At 46.7% G+C, this 14,020-nt stretch overlaps 3 protein-coding genes across 3 annotated transcripts; all 3 read left to right on the top strand.

Moving 5' to 3' along the window:
* Positions 1-1,062: 1,062 nt before the first annotated feature.
* Positions 1,063-2,343, top strand: gpr61l (G protein-coupled receptor 61-like). Its single transcript, XM_076147086.1, has one exon. It carries the CDS (start codon positions 1,063-1,065, stop codon positions 2,341-2,343), a length of 1,281 nt encoding a protein of 426 aa, XP_076003201.1.
* Positions 2,344-5,723: 3,380 nt separating this feature from the next.
* On the top strand, positions 5,724-7,160 carry LOC142996386 (caveolin-2-like). The gene is made up of 3 exons (XM_076147364.1): positions 5,724-6,081; positions 6,541-6,728; positions 6,835-7,160. The coding sequence occupies exons 1-3, from the start codon at positions 5,908-5,910 to the stop codon at positions 6,983-6,985; spliced, it is 513 nt and encodes a 170-aa protein (XP_076003479.1). The 5' UTR covers positions 5,724-5,907; the 3' UTR covers positions 6,986-7,160.
* A 3,750-nt stretch (positions 7,161-10,910) lies between these two features.
* On the top strand, positions 10,911-12,769 carry cav3 (caveolin 3). The gene is made up of 2 exons (XM_076147373.1): positions 10,911-11,027; positions 12,428-12,769. The coding sequence occupies exons 1-2, from the start codon at positions 10,911-10,913 to the stop codon at positions 12,767-12,769; spliced, it is 459 nt and encodes a 152-aa protein (XP_076003488.1).
* The last annotated feature ends 1,251 nt before the right edge of the window (positions 12,770-14,020 follow it).

Below are 14,020 nucleotides of genomic sequence, written 5' to 3'. Positions count from 1 at the left end.
GGACAGGAGTGATACAGGAGGAGGAGGAGGAGGAGGAGGGACGAAGAGCAGGCATCAGCTGCTCAAACCACCATGGAAGGATGAAGTGAGAAGCCACTCATAACAGCTGGAGGATATGGATTACTGATTGTTTTAAGTTTGGGGGAAACTTTGATGTGTGTGTGTGTCGCCTCTGGCTCTGGAGCCATATTCTGGGTTTTAACATGAACTTTATCAAGTCAAAGATCAACCTGCTTTGTGTGGAGTGTGTCTCAAACTCTGGCAGTGGATCATCATCCGTAAGTCCTTTCTGCACACATTGTGTTTTTATTACAAGCTGTGTTTTATGTTTTTGGATTTTTGGATTTCTTTTTTAAATTGAGAATTTTTTTTCCAAAATTTCACAAAAAAAATGTTTTGGTTGAAATATTCACCATTAGGACATTATGATTATGATCTGATCATGAAGGTTAGGTTATATCTTTTTGTTGTATTTTACTATTAGAGAGTTGTATGTTGATGTCATCACATGATCAATCGTGATTGACTGGAGAACATTTTGATCCGCGCGTTAATTTGACATCTTAAAGCGTACAGAGGTGTCATACACAGCTTTCTATACATTCTGCATCTAATAACAATCATAATTGAGCTTGTATTATTCATCTTTAATTTGTGGTGGAGACGAGACAATTGAACCTCCTCATCTTCATCGTCTCTTGTTGTATTTAAAGCTCTGACTGTCTTCAGCCTCCATAAACAGTGATGGCTGGACCACAGTGGAGACAATGAGGCTGAATTTCACGTAGAACCACAATTAAACCTTTTTTATGCCGTAAATGTAGAAACTATTGTGATGACAAATAACAGCTTGTAGAATTTTTTTTTATTTGTTTCATCAGTGAATGAAGCATCAGTTCCCCTGTTGGAGCTGATGATGATGATGATGATGAAGTCCCCTTTAAAATACAAAGTCTGCCATCACAGCGTTCATCAGTTCATAGTTATTTTCTGTATCTTCATCACAGGACGTGCAAGTTTGAAGAACCCCCAAACAGAAATGGAGGAATTTGAGAATGAATAATGGAGGGGAAGTCCGGTGCCGCGATTTCCTCTGTGTCGCTTCATCCGCTCCTAAATCTCACAACGGCACTATGGGATCCGACCGTTCCTACCAACGTGGTCACCAGTTCCCAGTCGCAGATCAAAGACCTCATTGGCTTGTTCTGCATGGTGACCTTTAACCTCATCGCTCTGCTGGCTAACACCGGCGTGATGGTGGCCATCGCTCGCGCTCCTCACGTAAAGAGGTTCGCCTTTGTCTGCCACCTCTGTGCCGTGGACCTGGTGAGCGCCATCCTGCTCATGCCTTTGGGGATCATATCCAGCTCGCCGTTCTTTGGCACTGTGGTCTTCACCGTGCTGGAGTGTCAAGTTTACATCTTCCTCAACGTCTTTCTCATCTGTCTGTGTATCCTCACAATCACAGCCATCAGCGTGGAGCGCTACTTCTACATCGTCCACCCCATGCGCTACGAAGTCAAGATGACCATCAACCTGGCTATAGGTGTGATGCTCCTCATCTGGGTGAAGTCACTGCTGTTGGCTTTGGTCACACTGTTTGGCTGGCCGGCTTATGGGAATCACAGCTCTATAGCAGCGGCTCATTGTTCTCTCCACTGGAGCCACAGCCGCCTCAGGAGAGTGTTTGCCGTGCTCTTCTGCGTGGTTTGTTTCGTGGTTCCTGCAGTGGTGATCTTTGCCGTTTACTGTGCCGTGTACAAGGTGGCCCGCTCTGCAGCCCTGCAACAAGTCCCTGCCCTGCAAACGTGGGCAAATTCCAGCCCTGCCAAAGCTCGATCAGACTCCATAAACAGCCAGACCACCATGATCGCGACCACCCGCACTTTGCCTCAAAGACTTTCGCCAGAGAGGGCGTTCAGCGGAGGCAAGGCCGCCCTCACCTTGGTCCTCATTGTGGGCCAGTTTGTCGTTTGTTGGTTGCCTTACTTTATTTTCCACCTTCAAATGTCTTTAAGTGCGTCCCTGCCCAGCCCCGGGGACTTGGAGGAGGCCGTCACCTGGCTGGCCTACTCCTCCTTCGCAGTTAACCCCTTCTTCTACGGCCTGTTGAACAGGCAGATCAGAGAGGAGCTGGTGAAGTTTCGACGATGCTGCCTGACGCAGCCGGTGGAGTTTGGAGCGTCCAGCCACGAGGGATCCCTCCAGGAGAACTTCCTCCAGTTCATTCAGAGAACCAGCAGCACGGCAGAGACCCGCTCCAGCTGCACCAACTCCAGCCCCAGAAACACGGTGGATCAGGGAATTAAGATCCCGGGACAAATACCTGAGGAACATCCATGAGCACTGCTGAGGAAAAGTTACTAAGTGCTAATGAGTCAGCTTATTGTGCCTGTGGGGACTTCAAGTGCCCCGTTAGTGTGTAACTGGATTTACCCTGGTTTTCACTTTAGGCCTGGCAATTAAAAACATTAATATGATTTATTACCATCTGTTCCCTCACTTATTTGAGGGTCTGATCTTAATGTGATGTTCATAGAGATGTGCTTTGTCTTATAAAGGTAAGGATGTAAAGTATAACATGGACCTGAGTGGATGGACATGTTTGTGAACATACTTGTAATACGATGTGTTGCATATTCCATTTGTCCTAGAGTCTTTTCATGTTGATAACAGAATGTATTTAAATCTAACATTGGTGATTGACTTTGTTTAACGTCGTGTTGGATATTGTAAATGCGATGTCGTCTCAGTATAATGAGTAAGTTGATCCGCCGCAGCATCTGGACGTATGGATGATGGCACAGTGCTAAGACCGTCCCCTTAGCAGGGCGTGAATCTGAGGAACAATACCCCTGAGTTCCTGTGCGCAACAGATATGCTGATAGATGGTGAACGTCATCTGCCTCGGTCGTCATGGAAATTGAGTGAGTCTGTGAGTCACATAGCAACAAGGTCCTTATGGCTGGAGGTAGTCTCAGATCCTGATTGGAGACCACTAATTCTGGCTCTTGCTTGTCCTTCACATTCAGTCTGATTAAACATGCCCTATAGCTTCAGATAGAGGCTCATTAACATGTGAATGGAAGCTGCCGGCTGCTTATAGCTCCGTCCTGCTTCCTGACTGACCCTGAGAATCTGGAGTGCTATAGTGACATGAATATGGTGAGGCACAGATAGGGAATTTACAATGGAAATCATTACTGGTCATTGATAAAGCTCCCGGAGTGGACACAAAGTGCTATTTTACGGCCGTGGCTGTTTGTATTAGTCTTTTACAAACAGCAGGAAAGACAGAATAGTGTGGAGAACGCAAATAAAAGGCAAACAGCCTTTTGCTTACATAACTGTGTTGTGTATCTGATACGTTCAGCTGCAGATGCATTAGCTCCGTAACAAAGGGTGATGTGGATGCTTCACACTCACTCACTCACTCACACACACACACACACACACACACACACACACACACACACACACACACACTAACATGCCTTATGTGAGTGATTTGGAGTGAGACGGGCCTTTTCCCTGACATCCTCTGTTATTGATCTTTACACAGCTATCTGTCTATTCCTGTGTTTTTCTACCTCTTCCTGTTAGTCTCACTGTACACATGTCTTTTGTCATTAAATGATATAAACACTGAGGCTGCTTCTCCACAACGATTGAGCAGTGAGTCATGTAATCGCTCTGTTATTTCTCTTAATTCAAGAGACAATAAACACAGGGTTGGATAAAAGCAACCCCATCCTCGCCTGTCTGAAGTCTGTTTATAACTCTAACGTCTCTTTGTGCAGCCTGAGCTGAAACCTAATGTCCAACAGATGCAGGGACGACTGTGACTGAATACATAAAGACGTGCGTGAGTCAAAGTGATTTAGACTTCATCTCTATGCACTTAGTATGAAGTAATGATTCATTCACCTCTTTGATGATGTGGATTTCTACATTGTCAGGAGCAAAGTTCAGATCTGTGCTCGTCTGTTGTTTACATTTAAACATTACAATCTCTGCTGCGCTCACTTAGATCAAAGGTGTGAAATGTTCAGTAGGTATAATCTAAAAACAAGAGTCTTAGAGTAAATAGGAGTGTTGCCATGGTAATCGGGAGAGAGCAGAGGAGGTTTTTGTCTTTAGTTCTAATTTAGGATTATCACAATGCGGCTCTGACTAGTTGCTGAAACTTTCATCAGCAAACACACAGCAGATTTTCCTCAAACGTTAATAAAAGAATATGAAAAGATTAAAGAAGTTCATAATGGATAAAAAATCCTATTAACATTGCGTTCCTCAGGGCATATCGTCATTGTTTTTATATTTTCGTGTTTGTCTTCATCGCCTAAAGCCTTTATTAATTCAATGTTTTTCTTAATAAAAGAACGACATCATTTCTGTGTGTTTTTTTCTCCTCCTTCATTAAAACGTTTTGATTTTCAATACAAAACAATACGGTTGAATAGAGTGTTTATCCTCCACAGACACATCACACACACAAACACTGAGGCTCATTATCGCCATGGTTTCTGCTTGCATCATTAATCATCTCAGCTACTCAGACGCTGCCGCCACTCCAGTGCCGCTCGCTGCTTTTTCCGTTACTGTTATTGCAACCATCGGGACAAATTGGACTGAGCTGATTAGATCTGATTGTCAGAGTAAATGAATTGATGAGCTGCTGGGACAGACAACGGCCAACAGGGAGCGCCACAGCACCGTGTTTCCCTCCAACGGCACTGTTTTGGAAGTCTCTCAGGGGTCTTCTGGGAATTTTCAAAAAACAGTGAGATACCTGTTGTCTGCCAAATGCCTGTTCATGTTCGTTTCAAAATTGGAATCGTGTCTGGAGCGGAATGTTTAATGGGTATGTTCATTCTGGTGAAGGTTGTAAAACATGAAGGTGCTTCAACACGCCGAACCACTTCAAAGTTGTTTCATATCATAATAATGTATTCAAACATGCAGCGTAAGCGTGGACACTGTCCCCATTCCATTTCAGCGGGGAAATGTGAAAGTTCAGTTGTTGACATGGCAACAAAGTGAGGCAGAGGTAATTGGGTGAGAGGAGAAGGTTGGATGTGTGAGGATGATGTCACAGGTCAGGAAACATGCATGGTGCCCTCATTCACGACTCTACATTTAAGTAATAATCACGCAAAGAATTCTTCAATTAAACCCTAGATCAGAAATTTGTGGTTGATAAGGTCCCTGCTCCATCTCTTCATCAGTTTGGGGGTCCTTGGCCTGAAAAACGTTGAAGACCCCTGCCCTAGATAACATAGAAGAGACCCCATGCTGTCATTATGTGCCACATTACATCTAAGTGACTCACAGTGTGTCTGTAGTTTGAGTCATTGGTGGCAGAGACTGTATCAACATGGAAGGGCAAAGCTCCAGCTGGGACAGAAGACGAGGTGACTCTTGGCAAGAATCTATGTGGATATAGAAGCTAATCTGCTCTTAATGGTCCTCTCCTGCCAACAGTGTGTTCATGAGGGCGGGGCGGCGGGGGGCGACGACATAATCAATAATCATGACACTGCCAAAATATTTCCACGCTTCACCCGTCGCTCCACCTTGATATTTGTATCTACAAAGGAGGAAGAGGCAGGCTCATTTTCTGCTCTGGCTGTGACTTTGGACATGTCTCACACAGGTCTAAATGAGACTTTTCATGTAGTGTGTCATTTGGAAAACATCAATAAAGACGGGCCTGTAAAAGCCAATAAGGGAATTCCTGACCGAAGGGGCAAGAGAGTCAGCAGTCCACTATGTTCCACCTGGGTGTCAGTAGGCCTGGGCTGTGACCGTCCTCTTGCTCTGCCTCGCTCTGCTCGCCGTGACTTCACCCACGCAAAAGCAGCAGCACCAAGCCGAGGCAGAAGCTCACCTTAGGCGGGGGCGGACATGGAAGCAAAGGAGGAGAGCGGCCGGTGGTCCTCACAGGGATCAACATGTGAGAAAGCGGCAGAGGTACAGATGGAGGTAAAGGTGGAAATGGGAGAGGAAGATCTGGATTGCAATCACAGAAGGCCTCTGATTCAAGACCGGGACCCAAAAAGAGTCAACCAGTGTTTGAAGGTAATGAATAGGCACAGTCACACATGCTGTATGGACTGGAGATAGATCAGAACAGAGACACAGCACAGGATACATGAGGAGCTGTGTAATCTGTATGGAGGTGGAGGCGGTGGAATAAATGCATGCATTCGTGGCCTGTGTGACTTCCAGATAACGAGTAGAATGATCTGGAAGCAAAATGTATTCCTGCAGGTTTCAGCCAAGCATTCGTTTTGTGCAGCGATGAGGTCGTATCCTTGGCGATGGTGATGCCGTTTACACATTTGTGAATCATCTCTTTTCTCTGTTAATTAGCAGCGGTGTGATTTTCACGGCGCTCAAAATCACACTGCTGCTCAACTCTGACCTCAAGTGGCCATAATCATAATCACGTTTGCATGACGAAGACACACACCACTCCCTACCATTTGTCACATGCTGACTGGGCCCCCCTGTGTGTGTGTGTGTGTGTGTGTTGAGGTCTCCTTTGAGGATGTGATTGCAGAGCCTCCCAGCGTGCGGAGCTTTGACAAGGTGTGGTTGTGGAGCCACGCCCTGTTTGAGGTGACCAGGCTGTGGTGCTACAGAGCCGTCACCCTCCTGCTGGCAGTGCCTGTCTCTCTGGTTGCAGGCCTCCTCTTCGCTGTCCTCAGCTGTCTCCACATCTGGTGAGAGGACGAGGGACAAACAACAATGACCTGTGTGTGTGTTCTTAAGGTCATATAGGTGGTGAACATGTGTTGAAATGATGAATTGCTCCTTTGTTTTCCTCAGGTTGATCATGCCCTGCGTACAGATCCTCCTCATCAGCATGCACTGGGTCCAGTGTGTGTGGGGCAGCACCTTGAACATCTTCATCAGCCCCTTCTTCGCCAGCATTGGAAAATGCTGTGGTGGAATCGATATCCGCTTGGCTAGAGATTAATACAAACAAACATTCACACGGACGGAAAGCTTTTAGAGAGAGAGGAAGGCAAACGTTTGTGAGTTTGTCTGTAATTGTTCTTCTTGCTCACTGGTCATGAGATCGGCCATATGCTCACAGCCGTACGCCCGTGATGCAATTATGAGACTAAGATCATTAAATGCAAAACTGCTGGAGTGAGTCACATTATCCACATTTGTATGACGGGAAAACACAATAATTAAATGACACACACACACACACACACACACACACACACACACACACACACACACACACAGAGTGACAGTTGTCAGTAAAGAGCCGCAAATCTGTGTGAGGGAGGTTGAATCACTGAAGCACTGACATTGTAAATATGTCAAATAAAATTACAGCAATTACTTTGTCTGATGTTTGTACTATATTGTTCGATTTTCCATTTTTTTTTGCTTAAAGTTGACGTAGAAGGAAATATCACCATTTACCAACCAAACAACAACAAAGCAGCATTGACATGAAATTGATTTGAGGTGTTCCAGAAAACTCAGTGGCAACAAAGATTGCCTCTTAAACGCTTTTCTGTCTCCAGCACTTCCACCAGAGAGAGAGAGAGAGAGAGAGAGCGAGAGAGAGAGAGAGAGAGAGAGAGAGAGAGAGAGTGAGTGAGTGAGTGAGAGTGAGAGTGGGAGTGAGAGTGAGAGTGAGAGTGAGAGTGAGAGTGAGAGTGTGAGAGAGAGTGAGAGGGGGTGAGAGTGAGAGAGGCAGAGAGAGAGAGGGAGTGAGAGGCAGAGAGAGGGAGTGGGAGGTAGAGAGAGGGAGTGGGAGGCAGAGAGGGAGTGAGAGAGAGGCAGAGAGAGTGAGAGAGAGAGAGAAGCAGAGAGTGAGAGCGAGGGCGAGAGAGAGAGAGAGAGAGAGAGAGAGGGAGAGAGAGAGAGAGAGAGAGAGAGAGAGAGAGAGAGAGAGAGAGAGAGAGAGAGAGAGAGAGACTGACGCATTTTGGACGCAAGCAAGATAGAGAGACAGAGAAGCGCAGGGGAGATTACAGCGGCCAGCGTCTGGTTTGTGACAGATCAGTGATCAGTGTTCTCCCAAATGATAGATGGCACAATACCTGAGGCTCAACCAGAGGTGAAGGAACGATGATGAGGGAGATTTGAAAATTCCAGACCAAAGTCCTGCCTCCATAACTCCTCCTAATCATGCACAGGTGTTTGGAATGTTATTAATCTATTTCATGACAAAGAGATCAGATGGACTAAAGTTGGAGATGTGGTGATCGACGATGATGATGAAGAAGCCAAACTGCTGAAATGTAACTTGTTTTTTGGGAGAATATGCCCCCAAACTGTCAAACCCCTCACACTCACTAACACACACACAGACGGAGGGAAGTGTGTGTCTCCCTCTCAGCCATTCCTCACGAGCCTTTTCTCTGACCTTCGTTCTGTTTCATGGTATTCGGCGGCGTGTGAGTGGAGGGAGGTGGGGAGCTGTTCTGCCATTAGGAGCTGTGTTTGCTGTGTGGAGATGTCACACTGGCTCGATGTGCGCCACACACACACGGTGATAATGACTGCAGCCATATGCTTTACGGCCATCTCAGCAATCAGAGCCCACACCATGAAGTCTCTCTAATGTTAGCAGAGACGGCTTTGCCTGCAGGAACCAATGGGAGTGATTGTGTTGATATTTGCATCACACCTGTTTCACTGAGCTGCACGTGCACACACACACACACTACCAGGAAACCGTAATTATTCCCTCGTATTCCTGCTGGACTCCATACACACAGACGACAACATGTGTATCGTCTGTGTTTGGCGGCTGGTAGTGTAGGTAAAAGCTGTGTGTGCATGATCAGAGTGTTAGAGACACACACACACACACACACACACACAGACACACAGACACACACACACACACACATCAAAGCTCTCTAAAGCACTTTGCTCTCCTCTTTTCAGCAGACACACACACTCCAGCTATCCGCTCTTATTTTAGTCCACTTTAACCACGTGGCAGCTTTCCAAATGACGTTTTGTGGCTCTGGTGGAAGAAGACCTGCTAAATCCTGGAATGCCACACACTTAAACAATACAATCACAAGTTGATACGCTGGGTATTGATCCAGAAGGTCAGACAGGTTAAACAGGACGGACACAAATACAGCAGCACGTTAGAAAAGGAATGAAAGTGTAATGAATGGACCTCTGCTCTGCATGTTAGTGCCTGTATGAAGCAATAAGAAGCCATGCAGTTGTGCTCTTGTGTCAGATTGTATCATAACATACATAAGTGCGTTTCCTCCTCCACACACAGGTCTGGATATTTTATCAAAATAGTCCAGTTTTGCTGTTGCGTGTGAGAGTTGTGTGTTCTAATGTTCCACTCCTTACTTACAAGCATATCAAGTGACTGAGACCTATTTATATCCCTGCATCCTACATGGCTCTAAATGCAGATCCCACAGCCTTCCGTGCATACGTCTGTCTCCATTAATTTATATGGCAGACAGGAGGCGGTGCAGCCTCATCCGCATGCACCAACGCCCTCAGGGGCACCGGCATTCCCACCTCATGACTCTCTGACCGGCTATTTCTGTCCCTGTGCCTCCGTGTCTAACAGGCCTCGCTCCCCGCCACTCTAGGAATAATCTTCTAATTGGTTTGGCTTCTCGGTCCGACGCCCCCCCACCCCTCCCTCCCTCCTGTGTGTGCCACTGGGGAACTGGGGCACGCCGACCTGAGCCTGAGCCTGAGCCTGAGCCTGAGCCTGAGCCTGAGCCTGAGCCTGAGCCTGAGCCTGAGCCTGAGCCTGAGCCTGAGCTGAGCCTGAGCCCGAGCTGAGCCTGCGATGTCCCACCAACGCCCTGTCTTGTCCGTACATTGACTGAAGGAGACGAGTAGCAGCAGAGACTCCAGGCATTTGTCCAGTTGTCCATTTGTCCAGTTCTCTCTGCAGCTCGCCCCCTCTCTCACTCTGGCAGCAGCTCACTGTACGAGTTTGTTTATGCAACCGATAGAAAGCCGTGACTGATGTCAACAACTGCTGGACCCGAGTTTTATTTAGACAGACTATTGAGTTTTATGTATAAGGCCTTGCTAAAATCAGCGAATGTCTGCAGATGCTCCAGGGACACACACCCGACGTGAACTCCCTATTGTGCAGCGAGCGCAACGTTTAACCACACAACTGTTAGGGTTTAAAGTAGAGCTCTACATATTTCATGAAGGCAAAACAGGGAAATGACATGTTATCATTTCCCCTTCATCTAACTGGAGTGTGTTTAATATTCTGATTATGTTCACTGAAGTCTTTGTAGTGATTGGTGGCGTTGCTTACTTGCTAATTACAATACAGGCAAATACAAAACAAAGACGCTTCACTGATAATGTAAACTAATTATTTATTCATATTACGTCGATTTTCTCAACTTTTTTAAATCTTTGTTGGGATTGAAGCGGTGTGGCCTGCCGGGGAGCGGAGCAGGAGTGTGTGTTTGCGCCCCGCTGCCTCACTCAGTGATGGAAATTCATGCCACCGTGCAAACCCTGCCCAGCTATTCCCACAATCCTATGTGAAATGTGACACAAGCCTGGGTTCCCCTTTAAGGCATGCCTTTTCTGTCTGTGTGCATTACATTGTGTGTGTGTGTGTGTGTGTGTGTGTGTGTGTGTGTGCAGGGTGGGTGGGGGTGGGGGGGGGGGGGGGGGGGGGGGGTCAGGCCTCCATTTTCCCCGTCCGTATGCAGCAGCTGTCCACTGGCATGTCAGCAGCAGCGTCTCAGTGGTGACACCGAGGTTCAGAGGCTCTGTGCAGTTCGCTCCAGGAAGGTTTTCCTCTCGCCTCTCTCCTGCCCAAGGCCCCTCAACACCAACACCTCCGCCTCAACCACCGGCACCGGCACCACCAACAAACCCAGGAGCCCCCCACCTGCTGCCTCACCATGGCGGACCAGTACCAGTTTAACGCCAACGAGGAGAAGATCGTGAAGGACAGCCACACCAAGGAGATCGATCTGATCAACAGGGACCCCAAACAGATCAACGAGGACGTGGTGAAGGTTTGTGCACAGGAATAAACTCTGTAATCTTTGCATGAACGGAAATGGAAGCATGCAGAGCAAATGTACAAAGAGGTCGCTGGGAAGAATAACAGGAAAACAGGTTACTATAACGATGGGAAGTTCCCTGAATAGACAGAGAGCTATTCCTGCTGCTTGTGCTGAACACAAAGTTTATTTATGGAATGAGGTAGAAGAGGGAAACTGATATACGGTGCCATCGTGTTTTATTTAGCGCCGGCAACTGTTTATTCTGTGATTGTTGCCATGCGTACCTGTCAAAATATTTTCTCTGGAGCGCCGGACGAAGTACACAGTTAGATTAATAAGTGTGTGTCTGAACGCCGCCTCGTGTCAACATGCTGAGCGACAACGATGAAGTGTGACGGATGACGAGAGCCGATGTTAAGTGTGTGTAAAGGCTCTATTTGGGATGATTTACAGGCCGATTCGGGTCCAATGTCAGAAAACTAACAGGAGGATTATGAAGATTTATGGTCGTGTGTTTGGTTTGGTGGCTTGACTTTCAATCGTCATTTATTAGCTCAGACCATTTTTAATCCATGAGCTCAATTTTCTCTTAACATTTGGCTTTTTCTCTCATAAATTGTTAGATTGTCAGGGCATCGTTAATATACAGGAAATGCGCGGAAACAGAAACAAGAATGGAGATGAACAAACAGGAAATCATAGTTAGTAATGAATGGATTTACAATATCACCTTCAGCCGCCATATTGTTTCACAAAGAACAACAATACGTCCATTTTGATCATCACCTAAGAGACGATGGAGGCCAGAGCTTGCTGCGTTCATGCCCAGTCCGTCACTCAGAGCTCGCCTCTCTGTGGGGGGGGGGGGGGAACAGACAGCGAGCAGCTACTTCACACACTTAATCAATCCAATGTTCTCCAGGAACCTACGAGGCTTTGATGTCTCGTGCGGCCCACCTGCTGGGAATCGCTGGATATTTAATTAACATTTTATTGCCCGGTCTCACCTGTCAGTGCAGCGGCCAAGCTCCCCCCCCCAAACACACCAGGTGGCAAATAGTGAAAACTGGAAAACACAAAATGAGGCCCTTATGCATTTAACATGAGGATAAGCTGGTTACTAAAAAGTGAGAATGGAGCTTTTAGGATGATTATGTTCCAGTATTAACAGCCACTCCACAAATCTCCAGTGTGCTGCCGCATTAAATGGTTTTTATTCAGTGAAGGACATCACATCATTAGTTTCTCTGCATAAATTTGCTCGCACAGGCTCAGAAGCCTCTTAACCGCCCGTGATGGCGTTGTGTTTAACACTGGGAGGACGTAGCTTTCTGAGGTTGGGAGCTGCATTAAAACCTGTTTGACTGCACGAATAACAATTTTTATTCATCTCTTTGTTTCTTGACCAGGTTGAGTTTGAGGATATCATCGCAGAGCCCGATGGCACACACAGTCTGGACGGCGTGTGGAAGCTCAGCTACACCACCTTCACCGTGTCCAAGTACTGGTGCTACCGCGTCCTGTCCGCCATCTTCGGCATCCCCGTGGCTCTCCTCTGGGGCTTCCTGTTCGCCTGCATCTCCTTCTGCCACATCTGGGCTGTGGTGCCCTGCATCAAGAGCTGCCTGATCGAGTCGCAGTGCATCAGCCGCATCTACTCCCTCTGCATCCAGACCTTCTGCGATCCCTTCTTCGAAGCTTTGGGCAAGATCTTCAGCAACGTGCGTGTGGCACTGCGTAAAGAAGTCTAAAGGCAAAAGGATAAAAGGCAGAATCTGATTCTTTTTTACACACCAGAAGATTAATCCTGGAATCTCACCTAAACGCCTCCTCCCTGATAAGTAGTTGCCTCCTCCCTCCTCCCTCCTCCCTTCCCCTCCTCCTCCTCCTCCTCCACCCATCCTGGAGCTCAGAGCTGTGAGTGCTGACATGCCCGGTGTGTGTTGTGCCACTAGAAGCTGTGTGACAGCTGCAGTGGGCAGGGTTCTATGGCTCCATGACAGCTCATGGCTCAGTGCTGCTCGCCGAGGGGAAGAGGGCAGCGATCTGTCTGCTCTCGTTTACTTTTGGCACAAAATGCTCAGACAATGGCTCCTCACTCAAGCAAACACAATGAACTCTAACCCGACACCTCTGCACCTGTGGACGACGCTGCCTGAACGCATCACAACCCACCGGCTGCCAACTTCAACTTCAACTTGACTCACTTTAATTCTATTATGTATCCAAGGTAGACTTTCTAACTTACCCTTATTTACACTTATTTAGATTTTTCTTAATCAATAGCTGATGAGTGAATGGTTCTTCTATTCTATTACAGCTGATTCTGTGTATATAAAGAGCATAGAGTAGAGGAAAGAAGCAGGAAAGAAGCAAACAGAGCTAGAGAAATACAACATAACCTTTCACGCTGTTATTCTGAGCAAATGTAATACTTGCTGACGTTAATCATCGCAGCTGTCTGAAGTGTAGTGGGTGTGTTACTAAACGCAGTAGTGGCCGGTGCCCTTTTCCTTTGGCCCCCGCTCTCCATTCAGCAAACATCTTCATCATAACTCTGTGATATTATTAGTAACTTCCCTCTGTTGGCCTGCAGTCAGTCTGAACCACTAGAGGGTGCTGTCGCGCATCTTTCACATCATCCGTTCCTCTTCACTGTTTGAAAGTCCAAGGTCACCAAAGCTGAATATTTCTCATACGTGGCCTCGTGTGTGTGTTTTTACTCCGACCACTCCGGATGGTTTTGTTCAAATCTTTTTATTTTATTAATCAAAATGGATAGAAATAAAAGCTTTAATTGTTGGTGATACGGCTCATTGTGTTAATGTCTTGTTCTGATTAATAAACTACATACTGTATGAAAGAGGATTAGTCTGCATGGTTTCTTTTTACAGGCTTTTTCATGGTCCAGTTGAATGAAACAGGATGTTTAGAGCGATCAGGCACTGGTATTACTGAGGAATGTGAGGACAAGAGGGATAGAAATAAAACAAAATGTGGAA

The sequence above is a fragment of the Genypterus blacodes genome, unplaced genomic scaffold (assembly GCF_046128005.1).
Source record: "Genypterus blacodes isolate CSIRO-AG114 ecotype Tasmania unplaced genomic scaffold, CSIRO-AGI_Gbla_v1 ptg000037l_1, whole genome shotgun sequence".
Taxonomy (NCBI): domain Eukaryota; kingdom Metazoa; phylum Chordata; class Actinopteri; order Ophidiiformes; family Ophidiidae; genus Genypterus; species Genypterus blacodes.
Note: the sequence above shows the minus strand (reverse complement) of the source record. Positions and strands in the feature narration are given on the sequence as shown.